The following is a 19,334-nucleotide window of genomic DNA, read 5'->3' on the forward strand; positions in this document are numbered from 1 at the left end:
GGTCCACTACCACTCACAGGATGGGTATGGGGGTCCACTACCACTCACAGGATGGGTATGGGGGTCCACTACCACTCACAGGATGGGTATGGGGGTCCACTACCACCCACAGGATGGGTATGGGGGTCCACTACCACCCACAGGATGGGTATGGGGGTCCACTACCACCCACAGGATGGGTATGGGGGTCCACTACCACTCACAGGATGGGTATGGGGGTCCACTACCACTCACAGGATGGGTATGGGGGTCCACTACCACCCACAGGATGGGTATGGGGGTCCACTACCACCCACAGGATGGGTATGGGGGTCCACTACCACCCACAGGATGGGTATGGGGGTCCACTACCACTCACAGGATGGGTATGCATAATTAATGAACAAAGTGAACTAACTATAAAACAAATGTTATGGGCGCTGAACAGTGGGAACAAGACAAGACGCTCCAGGTGGAACCAACAGGCACAAATGCCCACCAAGAATATAATTTAGTGCCATCAATGGTGTCATTATGTTGGGTTGTTAGGTCCTACGAATCACTATACCCATCCCAGGCCTAGCCATTAGACTGCAGAGTTTAGCCATTAAGTGGACGAGCCTTCACGGCTGTCTAAAATGACTACTTGGAGCACCTATGTGTGTGTGTGTGTGTGTACTTACCTAATTGTGCTTACCTAATTGTGCTTGCGGGGGTTGAGCTCTGGCTCTTTGGTCCCGCCTCTCAACCGTCAATCAACTGGTGTACAGATTCCTGAGCCTATTGGGCTCTATCATATCTACATTTGAAACTGTGAATGGAGTCAGCCTCCACCACATCACTTCCTAATGCATTCCATTTGCTAACTACTCTGACACTGAAAAAGTTCTTTCTAACGTCTCTGTGGCTCATTTGGGTACTCAGCTTCCACCTGTGTCCCCTTGTTCGCGTCCCACCAGTGTTGAAAAGTTCGTCCTTGTTTACCCGGTCGATTCCCCTGAGGATTTTGTAGGTTGTGATCATGTCCCCCCTTACTCTTCTGTCTTCCAGTGTCGTGAGGTGCATTTCCCGCAGCCTTTCCTCATAACTCATGCCTCTTAGTTCTGGGACTAGTCTAGTAGCATACCTTTGGACTTTTTCCAGCTTCGTCTTGTGCTTGACAAGGTACGGGCTCCATGCTGGGGCCGCATACTCCAGGATTGGTCTTACATATGTGGTGTACAAGATTCTGAATGATTCCTTACACAGGTTCCTGAACGCCGTTCTGATGTTAGCCAGCCTCGCATATGCCGCAGACGTTATTCTCTTTATGTGGGCTTCAGGAGACAGGTTTGGTGTGATATCAACTCCTAGATCTTTCTCTCTGTCTGTTTCATTAAGTACTTCATCTCCTATTCTGTATCCTGTGCCTGGCCTCCTGTTTCCACTGCCTAGTTTCATTACTTTGCATTTACTCGGGTTGAACTTCAACAGCCATTTGTTGGACCATTCACTCAGTCTATCCAGGTCATCTTGTAGCCTCCTACTATCATCCTCTGTTTCAATCCTCCTCATAATTTTTGCATCGTCGGCAAACATTGAGAGGAACGAATCTATACCCTCTGGGAGATCATTTACATATACCAGAAACAGTATAGGTCCAAGGACTGACCCCTGCGGGACTCCACTTGTGACGTCTCGCCAATCTGAGACCTCACCCCTCACACAGACTCGTTGTCTCCTGTTGCTTAGGTATTCCTCTATCCACCGGAGTACCTTCCCTCTCACTCCAGCCTGCATCTCCAACTTTCGCACTAGCCTCTTGTGTGGCACTGTATCAAAGGCTTTCTGACAATCCAAAAATATGCAGTCTGCCCACCCTTCTCTTTCTTGCCTTATTTTTGTTGCCTGGTCGTAGAATTCAAGTAACCCTGTGAGGCAGGACCTGCCATCCCTGAACCCATGTTGATGCTGTGTTACAAAGTTCCTTCGCTCCAGATGCTCCACTAGTTTTTTTCGCACAATCTTCTCCATCAGCTTACATGGTATGCAGGTTAGGGACACTGGCCTGTAGTTCAGTGCCTCCTGTCTATCCCCTTTCTTGTATATCGGGACTACGTTAGCTGCTTTCCAAGTATCTGGCAGTTCCCCTGTTGCCAGTGATTTGTTATACACTATGGAGAGTGGTAGGCTCAGTTCTCTTGCTCCTTCCTTTAGAACCCAAGGGGAGATTCCATCTGGGCCTATAGCCTTCGTCACGTCCAACTCTAGTAAACACTTCCTTACTTCCCCACTGGTAATCTCAAACTCTTCCAGTGGTTCCTGGTTAGCTATTCCCTCACTTACCTCTGGAATTTCTCCTTGTTCTAAGGTGAAGACCTCCTGGAATTTCTTATTCAATTCCTCACACACTTCCTTGTCATTTGTAGTGAATCCTTCCGCCCCTATCCTTAATCTCATAACCTGTTCCTTTACTGTTGTTTTTCTCCTAATGTGGCTATGCAACAATTTAGGCTGAGTCTTTGCCTTGCTTGCGATGTCATTTTCGTATTGTCTTTCTGCCTCTCTTCTCATCCTGACATATTCATTCCTGGCATTCTGGTATCTTTCTCTGCTCTCCAGTGTCCTGTTATTCCTATAGTTTCTCCATGCCCTTTTACTTTGCTGCTTAGCTAGCCTACATCTTTGATTAAACCATGGGTTTCTCATCTTCATTTCTCTGTTTTCCTTTTGGACTGGGACAAACTTGTTTGCTGCGTCCTTGCACTTCTGCGTGATGTAATCCATCATATCTTGGGCCGTCTTTCCCCTGAGCTCTGTTTCCCATGCTATATCTGTTAGGAATTTTCTTATCCCCTCATAGTTTCCCTTTCGGTATGCTAACCTTTTGGTTTCGGTATCCCTCCTCGAGTTCAATAACCCTTCTTCAATCAAGTACTCAAACACCAGTACACTGTGGTCGCTCATTCCTACTGGGTCCTCAAAACCGATTTCTCTTATGTCGGAGTCGTTCAGAGTGAAGACTAGGTCGAGTCTCGCTGGTTCGTCATTGCCTCTCATCCTTGTGGGTTCTCCGACATGCTGCGTTAAAAAGTTGCTTGTCACCACCTCCAATAGTTTGGCTCTCCACGTATCCTCGCCTCCATGCGGTTCCTTGTTCTCCCAGTCAATCTTTCCGTGATTGAAGTCGCCCATGATGAGCAGGTGGGATCTATTTCTACAGGCAGCAGAGGCTGCCCTCTCAATTATAGTGTTAACTGCCTTGTTGTTGTTTTCATACTCTTGACTGGGTCTCCTGTCATTTGGTGGAGGGTTGTATATTACTGCTACTACTATTCTTGGTCCTCCCATTGTTATGGTGCCTGCTATGTAGTCTCTGAACTCCTCACAGCCCGGGATGGCCATCTCCTTAAAACTCCATTCCCTTCTCATGAGTAGGGCCACTCCGCCTCCTCCTCTACCTTCCCTCTCTTTCCTTATTACTGTATACTCCTGGGGAAACACGGCATTCGTTATGATTCCAGAGAGTTTTGTTTCAGTGAGTCCGATTACATCTGGGTTAACTTCTTGTGCTCTTTCCCTTAGTTCACTTGTCTTGCTTGTGATCCCATCTATGTTCGAGTACATCACCCTGAAACTGACTCTCTTCTGCTTCTTTTCTGGGGGGGACCTTTGGGATCTGGGGTGAGTGGGAGCTGGGGGGACCTGGCACGGGGGGATTGGTGGAGGAGGGAGGGCTTGGGGTGGTGGGGGAGAGGGGGAGGGTACAGGGGGTGGATAAGAGGGGGAGGGTACAGGGGGTGGATAAGAGGGGGAGGGTACAGGGGGTGGATAAGAGGGGGAGGGTACAGGGGGTGGGTAAGAGAGGGAGGGTTGGGGAAGCATGGGGGGAGGAGAGGCTGTGGGGGATAGGGGAGATGGGGGGGCTTGGGGGAAGAGAAAAGGGTGGAGGGCTTGGGGGGCGTGGGGGAAAAGGGAGGGCTGAGGTGGGTGAGGAAGAGGGGAGGGTTTAGGGGAGTGGGGGAGAGGGGAAGACTTAGGTGGGGTGGGGGAGAGTGGGGGGCTTAGGGGGGAGGGGGAGAAGGGAGGGCATGGGGGTGGGAGAGACGGGAAGGCATGTGGGAGAAGGGAGGGCATGGGGGATGGGGGAGAAGGGAGGTCCTGGGGAGAGGGGTGAGGGGGAGAAGGGGGGTGAGTGGGGGGTGGGGGGTGGGTGGGGGGAGGGTGCCCTAGGTGGGTACTTAGTGGGGGGCTGACAGGGGATGGGGCAGGTTGGGTGTCTGTTGGGTAGAATTTGGGGGTGGTGCCCCAATCCCTGTGGCTGTTGCACTGTTTGAGGAGGGTTCTCCACTTCCCTCTGGGATTGTAGGGTTCTGGGTTGTGGTACTCTGATTTCCTTCTCTCTTCCTGCGCTCCTTCCTCGCGTCTGCTGTCCGTATTCTCTCTTCCCTTGTCATATCCCTCTGCAGGAATATTTTCTTGAACTTCTCTACACCTTTTAGACAACACTTCCTTGCTAGCAGTTCCTCTTTCGCGATTTCGCTCATGAAAACCACCTTTATCATTCGGTCTCTGTCCTTGTTGTACTTTCCAAGCCTGAAAACCTTTTCAACATTTCGCTCAGCTCCCTCCATCCTTACCTCTTTAAGGATCTCTTTAATCATGTTTTTGTCCTTGTCTCTCCGCTCCTTTGGTCTGGTCCCTGTTTGTTCTTCAATGCCTGCTACTACTACTGCTCTATTTCTCTCTATCAGCCGGCTAGTACATCTAGCTGCTTCCTGAGAGGAAGCCACTTCCATGGCAACTTCCTTAACCGCAGACCTAGCTTCAGGGCTCTTTTTAAGCATTTCAGCAAATGAGATCTGGGTTGTGGTGGTCCCCTCCACAGTAGCATTCCCATCTCCCTGGGGTACGGTTTGTGCCTGGTATTGTGGAAGAGTCTCCTTTAGGTATCTTATCTCCTCCTTTGCTGCCCTTAAATCATCTTGCAGGTTGGCTACTGTCTCCCTCATTACCCTCAGTCCTTCACTGAATTCATTCTGCATTTGCTGGAGTACTTCCTTCATCCAGGCTTCCTGTTCCATCCCATCCTCTGTGTTTGTTCCAGTTGTGAATTTCCTGCGTTTGGCAGCCAGAGTTCGTCTCCCTTCCATGATTTCCCTATGAGTGTGTGTGTGTGTGTGAGAGAGAGAGAGAGAGAGAGAGAGAGAGAGAGAGAGAGAGAGAGAGAGAGAGAGAGAGAGAGAGAGAGAGAGAGAGAGAGAGACAGACAGACACAGAGAGAGAGAGGGGGGGAGGGAGAGAGAGGGGGGGAGGAAGAGAGAGAGGGGGAGGAAGAGAGAGAGGGGTGGGAGCGAGAGAGGGGAGGGAGAGAGAGGGGGGAGGAAGAGAGAGAGGGGGAGGAAGAGAGAGAGGGGTGGGAGCGAGAGAGGGGAGGGAGAGAGAGAGGGGAGGGAGAGAGAGAGGGGAGGGAGAGAGGGGGTGAGGGAGAGAGAGGGGGAGGGGGAGAGAGAGAGGGGGGGAGAGAGAGAGAGGGGGAGGGGGAGAGAGAGAGGGGGAGGGGGAGAGAGAGGGGGGGAGGGGGAGAGAGAGGGGGGAGGGGGAGAGAGAGGGGGAGGGGGAGAGAGAGGGGGAGGGAGAGAGAGAGGGGGGAGGGAGAGAGAGGGGGGAGGGAGAGAGAGGGGGAGAGGGAGAGAGAGGGAGAGAGAGGGGGAGAGGGAGAGAGAGGGGGAGAGGGAGGGAGAGGGGGAGAGTGAGAGAGAGGGGGAGAGGGAGGGAGAGGGGGAGAGTGAGAGAGAGGGGGAGAGGGAGAGAGAGGGGGAGAGGGAGAGAAAGGGGGAGGGAGAGAGAGAGAGAGAAAGGGGGAGGGAGAGAGAGAGGGGGGGGAGAGAGAGAGAGAGAGAGAGAGGAGGTGTGTGAGTATATGGGGAGAGGTGGAAGGTGGAAGTGAGGGAGGGGGATGGAGAGGGTGTGTGGGGGTGGGTTAGTGCGGGAGGGTACAGAGAGAGATTGTGTGTGTGTGCGTGTGTGTGTGTGTGCGTGCGTGTGTGTGGTGTGTGTGTGTGTGTGTGTGTGTGTGTGTGTGTGTGTGTGTGAGTGTGTGTGTGTGTGTGTGTGTGTGTGTGTGTGTGTGTGTGTGTGTGTGTGTGTGTGTGTGTGTGTGTGTGTGTGTGTGTTTGTATGTGTGTGTGTATGTGTGTGTGTTGAGTGCGGGGGTGTTTGTGTATAGGGGGAGGGGTAGGGGGGTGTCTTGGGGTACTGTAAGGCGTGGGAACGTGAGGGGTGAGGGTGGGTGAGTGAGGGTGAGCGGTCACCAGTGTGTGCGTGCGTGCATGTGTGTGTGTTTACACTGGCTTGTTGTGGTGAGGAGGAGGGGGGGGGGTAGGTCTAGTCAGTGGCGGTGTAATGTCACACACAGGTGTGAGAAGCTGGTACCAAGCTGAGGCTCTTGAGCTACTTTTTCGTATTTTAATTACTTATGTTCAAAGCTAATTACTATATAAAAAAAAAAAAACACTGTACACCTTATATGACTGACTTTGAGAGGCACTCACCTCCGAGTAAGCATCCCACAGCACAATTAGGTGATTTATGAAGCGATGTCCGATATTGTTGTTGACGTCCCCGCCAGAGGTCCTCCCACGTCGTGGTCCAAAACTCTTCCCTTCGCGGCCTCTGGTGCCACCGTCTTGCCACAATCTCGTTCTTTTTCAATTTTTTTTCTTATCAAACGTTATAAGAATTCACTATGTTGCGTTATCACTGCGTTGCTGTACCTTTCATATGCCCAAAAACTATGTTTTGGGCTCACTGGTACGTAAATATCCCGAGAATATTGAGGTAATTCGCGGACTGCACGTCCTACCCTTGTTCACTGACCGCCGTCCTACTGCCTACTGTGTGTGTGTGTGTGTGTGTGTGTGTGTGTGTGTGTGTGTGTGTGTGTGTGTGTGTGTGTGTGTGTGTGTGTGTGTGTGTGTGTGTACAATAATGGTAGTTCAAGATGGCCGACGGAGTTACAAGCAAGTGTTAAGTGTCACTTTACGTTAGCTATGTACACTTTACAACTTACAGAGCAACAGCATAAAGTCCAGAGGGACCTCAGCCAGCTTATGTGTCTAACTCAAACCTGTGAAGCAAAGAATTAAGAGTTGCCATTCTGTTTTAATGTGTGTTTAAGGCGTGTGATGAACATCAGCGCCATCTGTGTTTCGTGTACCGAAGTGAGCAAGGTTTAGCCCCTCACGTTAATGATGTGTGTGAGTATTCTAGTCCGGTGGTCTACGGGGGACCAGAGTTGATGAGGTACCAGGGGGTAGCAGGGGTGCAGAGAGGGCTTGGAACCCGTCCTCGACTCAAGTCCATTCCATCCAGCGGTCGACCCCACAGAACGCGTTCATGCATTTTTACATGCTGTTCATTCAAAACGGGAGTTTTCTCAAATATAAATTATGATATATTAGCATATTGTGCATATATAGGCATAGGTTAGGTTAGGTGTTTAGGTTCTGTTGGCGATTATTTGTAGTACGTGAGTGAAGCATTTACAGCGTTGTGGTTCGAACACAAGTCGTCAGTGAAGTACTTGTTCCGGAAGTGTTCGGACGTCATCAGTTGTGAGTCGTGTGTAAACCGTTTTTCATTCATAAACAGTTGAGGGGGTTGGCGGGTGCATGGAATGAACTTTAACCTTTGTTAATGAGGACGGACTGGTTACTGAAGTGACAGATAATGAACTCATGTTCAGAATATGATGACAGTTAAGAATTAAAACATTCGTATAATAAATGAACATTTAACTGAGTTAATTAAGTGGATCAACGACTATAAATAGTTTAATTGCTAGCTGGCTTATTACTCTTAATTGTGTCGGGGGGACAGGCAGGCAGTATATATATGTTAGGCTTATATTGTGGTTTCCCCAAGGTCGAATTTCTGACCCTTCCCCAGGAAGCAACCCCACGACAGTTGAACGTAAGGTATATATTTACAGCTAGGTGAAGAGCAGCATGAGGTGAAAAGAAACTTGCCCAACCACTTCTGTCCCGCCTAGTTATCAAACCTTGAATTCTCATTATTTTTTTTATTCTCTAGTTGTCCATTCACAGTTCTTTCTCTCGTGTTCCCATTTTCATTTATACCGTTTTCTGTTGCAGACGACGGCGACGAGGTCACACTAATGTATGCCAAACATGAGGTAAGCAATTTAGCATTATTTTTTTAACTTTATTTAAAATAACACGAGGGCTTCCTTAATTGTCTAGAATACTACCAATTCCCTTCAGGAACCATGTCAAATCTTGCAGACCAGGGGCCAGATTCACGAAAGCATTTACGCAAACACTTACGAACCTGTACATCTTTTCTCAATCTTTGGCGGCTTTGTTTACAATTATTAAACAGTTAACGAGCTCCGCAGCACCAGGAGGCTGTTTATAACAATAACAACAGTTGAATGGCAAGTTGTCATGCTTGTAAACTGTTTAATAAATGTAACCAAAGCCGTCAAAGATTGAGGAAAGATGTACAGGTTCGTAAGTGCTTTCGTGAATCTGGCCCCAAGAGTCACAATAACGTGGCTGAAGTATGTTGACCAGACCACACACTAGAAGAAGGGACGACGACGTTTCGGTCCGTCCTGGACCATTCTCAAGTCACAGTCGACTTGAGAATGGTCCAGGACGGACCGAAACGTCGTCGTCCCTTCACTTTCTAGTGTGGATTGGTCAATGTCAAATCTTGTAAATTAAGATTATAATTTTTATACGTAAGTGCACCGTTTGTGCACTTATCGGTAGGATATCCGTTTTCTTGAACAATTACGTCTGTGTTGAACAATGAACAGAATTGATATTTAACAATTTATTTTCTTATCCGCGTTTCCTTAGAGAATTTTGAGCTGATAAATTGTTAGTCCGGTACATGGTAGAGGATGTATTATACAACACATGGTAGAGGATGTATTATACAACACATGGTAGAGGATGTATTATACAACACATGGTAGAGGATGTATTATACAACACATGGTAGAGGATGTATTATACAACACATGGTAGAGGATGTATTATACAACACATGGTAGAGGATGTATTATACAATAGGAAATACACTTGAGTGTGGTCTCTCTCTTGCATGAAATTAGAGCAAGCCTTCTGTATATTTTTGTCATCGTATAACTCATTCTTCTCGCGAATTGGAACAATATTACAATTTTGTTCAATTTATCGCCTCAGCGAATGTATATCAGATATGTCTAACCATATGTGATATGTATATCGGCAGTATACATAACTGGCTGCCTCAATGTATATGAAGTCTACTGAGTATTTTGTGAAGGATAGGTTGTCTGAACCAGATATTGCTGAAGAGTAGGGTTATCTTGAGATGATTTCGGGGCTTTAGTGTCCCCGCGGCCCGGTCCTCGACCAGGCCTCCACCCCCAAGAAGCAGCCCGTGACAGCTGACTAACAGCCAGGTACCTATTTTACTGATTGGTAACAGAGGCATACGGGGGGAAAGAAACTCTGCCCATTGTTTCTCACCGGCGCCCGGGATCGAACTCGGGACCACAGGATCAAAAGTCCAGTGTGCTGTCCGCTCGGCCGACCGGCTCCCCCGGGTGCTTGCAAACGTTTGTTGCAGAGATCACTGGTTACACGTAGGGATTTTTAAAGCCATCTTGTAGTGTCAATTTGGGACAGGAAGCCTGCGGCTTTCTGTTCTAGTTGCCTTCAGAAACAAGGTCACAATTGTTACTAAAGGAATGTCCTGGCATTGGCGGGTAGGCGGTTCCATGGGTGTATAACCCTAATGTGTAAATTAGCATCTATTTCCTGTCTGACTTTCTCTCGTTAAGCGTGAAACTGAAAGTCCACTACGGGCTCGCCATAGCCAGTGCTACTTGGAGTTTCGTTCAGACTAGCTGCTTGCGTTACCTAGTCAAATAAACATGATCCAAAGTTGAATTAACGTTTCTCTTAGTGTGGCCACTGGGTATAGTTTTTTTTGTATTATTTTGTATAACAAACGTGGCCACACATTTACAGTGCTAACCAGCATATATACATTTTCATCTGTCCTCCATGGACAGGGTTAGAGATATGTTCAACATATCGTTCAGTGGTTTATTGAACCACTGGGTATAGTGTCATGACTATGTTAGACGTGCGTATTGTGGCCGATAAAACGACAACGTAGAATGGTTATTAGATTTTATAGTTTTGTTATATAGCGATAGTGCCAGTTGTTTTAATCACGTGACAATCTATCGTTGAGTAGCAATAGATTTACTGATGAGGCCGCGGATATTATTCCAGGCAGCATTAGAGTTATCGATTAGATCATGTCTGGACGCCAGTGATTAAGTCTAGGTGAGGCTGGACGTGTTATTGTGCGTGGGAGACGCCATAGGCTGGCTCCCAGGGTCGTCTGCCATTGTGGGAGTGATGAGTGTTGGTTTGAACTGACGTTTGTGGACAAGTTATCAGATGATACAGAGGCGTCCGGTTGATGAGGATGCTATTCTGGCGGCCGTGACCCCTTGACCTTATGGATATCCAATGGCTATGACTCGTACACGCTCGGGGAGGGAAGACATGATCATCACCTACAAAATTCTCCGGAATTGGAGAAAGACATACGAGCATAGGCGGAAAACGAACAAGACTCGGTTGGAAAGCGAGTACCCTAATCAGCCACAGAAACATTCGAAATAATTTTTCAGCATCAGACTAGTTAACAAATGGAATGCATTAGGCAGTGATGTGGTGGAGGCTGATTCCATACAGTTTCAAATGTAGATATGATAGAGCCTAGTAGGCTCAGGAACCTGTACACCAGTTGAGAGGCGGGACCAAAGGGCCGAAGCTCAACCCCCGCAAACACAACTAGGTGAGTACACACCTCTTCCCCCCCCCCCCCCCCCCCCCCCCCCGTGGAGATTCACTGGCCTCAACCCTCTCTCTTCCCAGTGGCTTCGAACCCCTCTGGTTCCTCGCCTTGGTTCTGCCGGGATTTATCGGGGTTATAATTCTTTATCAGAGTGTCACTCCGGTGAAGAATTAGCTCATTAGTTCCCGCGTTAGGAACTAATGAATCTGTAATTCACTAGTGATGTAATCTATTGCCAGATCACACCCGTCTTGCACTCACTCTTTTCTGTCTGTCTTACACTTGGGCTTGAAGCTGCCTCGACCAGCCTGGTGGACCAAACTCTCACAAGTCAAGCCTGGCCTCGGGCCGGGCTTGGGGAGTAGAAGAACTCCCAGAACCCCATCAACCAGGTATCAACCAGGTATCCCTCATCAATTGTGATGGGAAAGTGGTAGCTAGTTCAGGAGGCTGTAAGAGACATAGTAGTTTCGATATATTTGCCTACATACCCCAACTTTTGTATACATTTCTACACCACTCATTTTATGTGGGGTCTCCTCATTGTAGGGGGGGGGGGGTCATGAAACTTCTCAGGTTTATAATGGGTTATAATAGGATAGGTAACTTCTTAGGTTAGGTTAATAACAATAATATAGAGATCCTTCCCCCCCCCCCACCCCGCGCTGGCTAACAAATGACCTGCCGCAGGACGTATCTCGCAACAATTATTCTGACCCCCCCCCCCCCCCCCCCCCCCCCCGAGCACCTACTTATTGCTAGGTGAAGATAAACATCAGTATTAAAGTTGACGACCATCTCTTCTTAACCGTGAATGAGTGTAATCAGTTGGGAGCAGACTGTGCTAATCACTGTGCTACAGATCACATGCCTCCGCACACACTAGTTCAATATTGGTAATATTATATTGCACTAAGGCATGCGCGAAGGAAAATGACAACGATAGCTCAAGCAGGATCATCCGGAATGTGTGGCCGTTGGGAGATGTGCCAGTTACCCCTCCAGGACGGACTGTCCGCATTTTCTGTATCAAACTTTAAAGCCGCAAGCTATATTGGGGAAGCTTTTCTATTTTGGTGCGTTGCTCGTGTCTCTAAATTATAATAATAATGAATAATAACTTCTGCATGTTGTTTAGACATGCACAGCATGATGATAAATGTGAATAGTTTTTTGTTTAACTTTATAATTATATAAAGCCCTTTTAATCATAATTTTTCCAGATGAAAATAGATAAATTAGTTTAGCCTGGTGTAATTAAGGCCCGTTCTCTATGCCACTACGTACAAAATGCAACTGTTTTGGTTAGCCAGAGACGTACTAACCCAAGCAACCCGCCTAACCTATCGAGGCTGAGACACAGAAAACGTCGATATTACGGGGCATTAATTTGAATTAATACGTGACATTTTATAACGTGTTGATAGAGCTTGTGAAATGTTAATTTAGTTTAGGAAATATTGGGAACTAGGCAACCTGTGTGAGGTTTATATCGAGGTCAACCTCCACCCACTCTCTCGAGGTCAACCTCCACCCACTCTCTCGAGGTCAACCTCCACCCACTCCATCGAGGACAACCTCCACCCACACCCCCCTCGAGGTCAACCTCCACCCACTCCCTCGAGGACAACCTCCACCCACTCCCTCGAGGTCAACCTCCACCCACTCCCTCGAGGTTAACCTCCACCCACTCCCTCGAGGTCAACCTCCACCCACTCTCTCGAGGTCAACCTCCACCCACTCCATCGAGGACAACCTCCACCCACACCCCCCTCGAGGTCAACCTCCACCCACACCCTCGAGGACAACCTCCACCCACACCCCCCTCGAGGTCAACCTCCACCCACACCCCCTCGAGGTCAACCTCCACGCACACCCCCCTCGAGGTCAACCTCCACCCACACCCCGTCACGTGTCTGTGTGTATGGTCGTGTGATAAGTGGTGATTCACGCGATTAGTGTGAGTGCTTGAGCTCTTGGGGCCCGCCTCTCAAGTATGAGGCATATATAGTGTTACTGGTAGTGGGTAGTGTGTCAGCCTCGCTGCACTACACACTGATGCAACAATTCGGTTTATTTCTGCAACATTGCATCATATTCAGATTTACTCGAGAATGTCTCCTTCTGACGCAGGCACTGTTGCTTGTCTTAAGCAACAGTGCGCTAAGCAAGGCTGCAGTAATATATATACACACACACAGGCGGGACCAAAGAGCCAGAGCTCAACCCCCCGCAAGTACACCTCTCACAGGAATAGTACATTTAAACACACACACATGAGTCCCAGACTCGGCCTCGCATCTCTCTCGGTGATGCTGCACGACTCTCTACACGTCCTCTGTGGCACCCCCTCCGTGGCACCCCCTCCCCGGCCCCACCTCCGTGGCACCCCCTCCTTGGCACCCCCTCCTCTGCCCCACCTGCAGCCACCCCCATGGCTGGCTCGGGTGTGACACACTGCACTCTCTACATGGGAACTATTGATCTGACCTAGTTCCCGCCGCTGCCGTTTGTGATGTGGGTGGCGGAGGGCGGACGGGCGGGGGTGGCCACGTGGTGACGCCCTCCCACCCTCTCTTTGTTTCCCCTGGTGTGGGTGCCTGTCCTTCGGCAGGAGGAGACTGCTCCTGCAGGCCTGGTGCAGGTCCCTCCTGTGGCATGAGCACCGGGTGCGGTGCTGTGCGTTCTCTGCCAGCTGTTGGCGAGCTGTGAAGGGTCTCTCACGCTGCCTCTTATCGCATTGGTATGTTGGGGTGTGTGTGTTGCGCTCTTAGTGTGTACAGGGCTCACTCTCTCTCGCTCGCTCTCTCGCTCGCTCTCGCTCTCTCTCTCGCTCTCTCTCTCTCGCTCTCTCTCTCTCGCTCGCTCTCGCTCTCTCTGTCTCTCTCTCTTGCTCTCTCTCTCTCGCTCTCTCTCTCTCGCTCTCTCTCTCTCGCTCTCTCTCTCTCGCTCTCTCTCGCTCGCTCTCGCTCTCTCTGTCTCTCTCTCTCTCTCTCTGTCTCTCTCTCTCTCTCTCTCTCTCTCTCTGTCTCTCTCTCTCTCTCTGTCTCTCTCTCTCTCTCTCTCTCTCTCTCTCCTCTCTCGCTCTCGCTCTCTCTCTCTCTCTCTCTCTCTCTCTCTCTCTCTCTCTCTCTCTCTCTCTCTCTCTCTCCCAGCCCATCCTCCTCTTGTGGTAGTACGGTAACGATGGGGACAATAGTATATATACCAACGTACAAGGCAATTAGAAAGTAGAAATTCAAACTATTGAGTTGGATAAACAAGAAAACTATTTTTTACTTGCGTTGCTTTGACAAACTAACCTAATCTTCTTAGGCCTAATACACGCTATCTGAGGCCTAATATAGTACATATGTGTACTATACAAGGCCTAGGAAGATTTTAAGTTTGTGTTTTAGCTTAACTTATTTTAAAGTAATTCCTTACTAGTCGGTATACTACTATCTAAAAGCTAAGTACGTACGAATTCGTGACTATTGATGATAGTCACAGTAGCTAAACAGGATAGGCGGGCTATGTACTCTTGTGTAACAAGTCTGTAACCACGGATTTCTTGCCGCGATTCCCTCTTTATCCCCAACGTCCCTGCCACCTTCTCCAGCGTCCGCTGGCCCCTTACATCCTTCGCAGTATCCCCTTCACCCGGCAAAGGATTAACATTTTCTATGATGGTATCCGTTTTCTGTCTTGCAATATTTTTTTTCCCCAGGATGGTATACATTTTCTTTCCGTGTTGTCATATCTGAGATTAATTGACACACGCCCCCCACCCACCGCCGCCCACGGTAACTGACACACGCCCACCCACGCCCACGCCCTCACCACCCACGCCCTCACCGTCCACGCCCTCACCACCCACGCCCTCACCGCCCACGCCCTCACCGCCCACGCCCTCACCAACCACGCCCTCACCACAGTATAAGGGGTTAGCCCTAATTGGTTAATCATTGACTGCGTACTGAAAACCTTTTAGCCTGTGATTGACAAGTCAAGCTGCGAGCAGTCACCTCCAACAGCCTGGTTGACTAGACCACCAACCAAGAGGCCTGGTCAGAGACCGGGCCGCCGGGACGTTGATCCTCGGAATCACCACAAGGCAAGAAAGGTAACCTTCAACATTTGCCAAACTCCCAGACACCTATTTTCGGCACTGAAGAGGTGCATGAGGCGAAAGGAAACTTTCTCAGACGTCTCGCCTCGTCTGGAAGACGATCTTCAACCCATCCTCGACTGAAGTCCATTCCATCCAGCGGTCGACCCTACAGACACATTCATAAATTTTAACATGCTGTTCATTCACAACAGGAATTTTGTCAAGTATAAATTAATATTATAATAGCATATTGTGCATATATAGACTTAGGTGTTTAGGTTGTGTTGGGGATTATTTGTATTTGTAGTACGTGGGTGAAGCATTTACAGCGTTGTGGTTCGAACACAAGTCGTCAGTGAAGCACTTGTTCCGGAAGTGTTCGGACGTCAGCAGTTGTGACTCGTGTGTAAACTGATTTTCATTCATAAACAGTTGAGGGGGGTTGGCGGGTGGATGGAATGGACTTTTGGGTCTTTGGAGGACGAGCTTTTACACACGACTCACAACTGATGACGTCCGAACACTTCCGGAACAAGTGCTCCGTTCACGTCCTCTGTTCGAACCACAATTCTATAAATGCTTCACCCACGAACTTCAAATACAAATAATCGCCAACAGTACCTAATCACCTAACCTAATTTACCTCTAACTATACATATAATTTTTATGTATAATATTAATTTATAGATGAGAACAAAACAATTTTCAATACACAGTATGTTAAAATTGATGAATGTTTCTGGGGAGGACGGCCGCTGCTTTAACCAGCCTAGTATGTGGACGGGTTGCACAGATGGATGGTATTGGTGTTAAATATATCTCGCAAAATATGGAAACAATTGAATAAGATTTAGCCAATAAAGACCTTCGTGAAAACAAGTTTGTGTATATGTATGTATGTATATATAATATATATATATATAATATATATATATATATATATAATATATATATATATATATAATATATATATATATATATTATATATATAGTTGTGGAACAAATACATAAGAGGGACGTGCTGGCAACGGTTTGTTTAACCTTTAAAACTGACAAATATGAGCGAGTTTGAGTATATATATATTTAAAATGCCTCGCGTGGGGCCAATAGTCCTGCTGCATTTTTGTCTATATTCCTAACCGCATGACTCTGGTCCTGGCACTGTTGATGACTGACAGATACACCCTTTTGCGGGCTCGCCATAGCCTGTGCTACATGGAGCTTTTTATTCCAGGTAGTGAATCTTTAACAACAGATACAGTGATGGTTTTTTATTCTTGCTGATGCCTTGAGAACGACTCCAGCAGTGCCAGATCTGGCACTGCCAGTGCCTTTAATAATGTGGATTGCATTATATACAAAAGGTATGACAAAAAGGTATGCCTGACAGCTAGGTGGACAGCGCTTCGGATTCGTAGTCCTGAGGTTCCGGGTTCGATCCCCGGTGGAGGCGGAGACAAAATGGGCAAAATGTTTTTCACGCTCATGCGCCAGTTACCTAGCAGTAAATAGGTACCTGGGAGTTAGACAGCTGTCACGGGCTGCTTCCTGGGGGTGGAGGCTTGGTCGAGTACCGGGCCGCGGGGACGCTAAGCCCCGAAATCATCTCAAGATAACCTCAAGATAGGTCTATGAGTCTGTCTTCGTAGCCCGATACAGACATCTAGCCATCACAGTCAAGCTGATCCACTTCAGTATAAAATTGTCCAGCTCTCATTTAGAAGTTTAAGACATCCTGCCCAACCTGTTTAGGAAGGACCAGCAGACCGATGTCAGTTCCGGGACTCGATGTCCTGGTTGGTGGTGTGATCAACCAGGCTGTTGCATCCCGCTGCTTTTTTTGCAACAAAAAATGTTGCAAGGAGAATGAAGGACAAATTACCATAACTATGGTTGATGTATTAATGTTGATCTCGTCACCTCACCCTTGACCTTGTCACCTCACCCTTGACCTCGTCACCTCACCCTCGACCTTGTCACCTCACCCTTGACCTCGTCACCTCACCCTTGATCTCGTCACCTCACCCTCGACTTTGTCACCTCACCCTCGACCTTGTCACCTCACCCTCGACCTTGTCACCTCACCCTCGACCTTGTCACCTCACCCTTGACCTCGTCACCTCGCCCTCGACCTTGTCACCTCACCTTCGACTTTGTCACCTTACCTTCGACCTTGTCACCTCGCCCTCGACCTTGTCACCTCACCCTCGTCACCTCGCCCTCGACCTTGTCACCTCACCCTCGACCTCGTCACCTCGCCCTCGTCACCTCGCCCTCGTCACCTCGCCCTCGAACTTGTCACCTCATCCTCTACCTTGTCACCTCACCCTCTACCTTGTCACCTTCACCCTTGACCTTGTCACCTCACCCTTGACCTTGTCACCTCACCCTTGACCTTGTCACCTCACCCTTGACCTTGTCGCCTCACCCTTGACCTTGTCACCTCACCCTTGACCTTGTCACCTCACCCTTGACCTTGTCACCTCACTCTTGACCTTGTCGCCTCACCCTTGACCTTCCCACCTCACCCTTGACCACTGATGTGACGTCACGGCAGCACACCCCTCCAGTAGGGTGAGGGCGAGCCACTGGTGTAACCAAACTGTTGGTGCTGGTGTGACGCACCAGGGGGGAGGAAGAGGTGGTTAAAACAGGAGAGGAATTAGAGACAAAAACTGAATATGAGTATAGGCCTATATGGAGGGTATATAGGCCTACCAGACGCTGAGGGTAGCCATGATTGTGGCTGGCAGGCAGGAGGGGGGTGTGGGGTGGGGTAGGGGTGGGGGGGGGGTTAGTTGTAGAGAAGCCAAAATCTTATCGATCAGCTCCCCCCCTCTCCTCTCCCCCCCCTCCCCCCCACCACGCATGGGAATCACAAATAGACTTTAGGTTGATGTCCATGCGTGCGTGCGTGCGCTTGAGAGGGGCCCCCCGCACGTGCGCTTGCGTGCATGGGTGTGTGTGTGTGTGTGTGTGTGTGTGTGTGTGTGTGTGTGTGTGTGTGTGTGTGTGTGAGTGTGTGTGTGTGTGTGTGTGTGGCGTGCATGGGTGTGGTGGATGTGTGCCTTGAGTACCAGTAGTCCACCCGTGGTCTCCCTACTGGCTGAGTCGCACTCAATCTGACCAAGCAGGCAATTAAGCGATTGAGTGAGTGAAAGAGTGGGGGGGGGGGGGGGGAGGAAGAGAGACGGGGTTGCCATACGCTGGCGTCTTGTGGAAGCTGAGGTGGTCATCTCCCTCATCTCAACCCCCCCACCCCCACACCCCCCACTCCACCCCTTCCTCAAGCACATCCTTCAACACTGCTGGACTTTGATCATTGGTGTTAATATTCGCTATGTTTGAGGACTTTACAATACACAGAATACAATATTCCATTCCAAGCCATTACGACTATATAGCACATGGAAGGGGTCAGGATAAGGATTAGGGATGGGACGGGGGAGGGAAGGAAGTCAGGATATGGATTAGGGATTAGTAGCAGTCCCAGTAGCAGTCAAAGAAGGAAAAGGGGGGGGGACGTCTGCTCATGGGAGAGATAGCTTGGAGTCCTAGCTAGATGGAAAGGAAGTTTATGTATATATATATATATATATATATATATATATATATATATATATATATATATATATATATTAGTATATTTTGGTAGCAGTCTTTCCTGTAGACATATTTTATTAAATATGACCGAAAAAGTAAGATTAATAATTCTAACACGAATTTTCTCAATCTTTCGTACATTATGCTTCACTGTTGGAGGTAAATCAAAAATCACTTCTCCAAAATTCATATTTATTTCTAGTCTGACGCGACACGGGCGCGTTTCGTAAAACTTATTACATTTTCAAAGACTTCACAAATACACAACTGATTGGAACTTGCGTTTCCCTGATTTTATATCTACATTTGAGTGAGGTGGGAAGGGTGATGTGGCATTACATTTGAGTAAGGTGGGAAGGATGATGTGGCATTAGAGGATATTAATAGGGTATTAAAAGTATCAACACAAGACAGAACACGAAACAATGGATATTGAATAGAAGTGTTTGTAGAAAGCCTATTGGTCCATATTTCTTGATGCTTCTATATTGGAGCGGAGTCTTGAGGTGGGTAGAATATAGTTGTGCAATAATTGGCTGTTGATTGCTGGTGTTGACTTCTTGATGTGTAGTGCCTCGCAAACGTCTAGCCGCCTGCTATCGCTGTATCTATCGATGATTTCTGTGTTGTTTACTAGGATTTCTCTGGCGATGGTTTGGTTATGGGAAGAGATTATATGTTCCTTAATGGAGCCCTGTTGTTTATGCATCGTTAAACGCCTAGAAAGAGATGTTGTTGTCTTGCCTATATACTGGGTTTTTTGGAGCTTACAGTCCCCAAGTGGGC

At 48.3% G+C, this 19,334-nt stretch overlaps 1 protein-coding gene across 2 annotated transcripts in view; it reads left to right on the forward strand.

Moving 5' to 3' along the window:
- LOC123771894 (solute carrier family 4 member 11) overlaps positions 1-19,334 on the forward strand; it is a 427,825-nt gene that overhangs the window by 263,149 nt on the left and 145,342 nt on the right. For both annotated transcript variants that reach the window (XM_069324327.1, XM_069324328.1), the window contains exon 2: positions 8,115-8,155. In XM_069324327.1, the coding sequence (XP_069180428.1) occupies positions 8,115-8,155 (41 nt within the window). The remainder of the gene's footprint in view (positions 1-8,114; positions 8,156-19,334) is intronic.

The sequence above is a fragment of the Procambarus clarkii genome, chromosome 14 (assembly GCF_040958095.1).
Source record: "Procambarus clarkii isolate CNS0578487 chromosome 14, FALCON_Pclarkii_2.0, whole genome shotgun sequence".
Taxonomy (NCBI): Eukaryota; Metazoa; Arthropoda; class Malacostraca; order Decapoda; family Cambaridae; genus Procambarus; species Procambarus clarkii.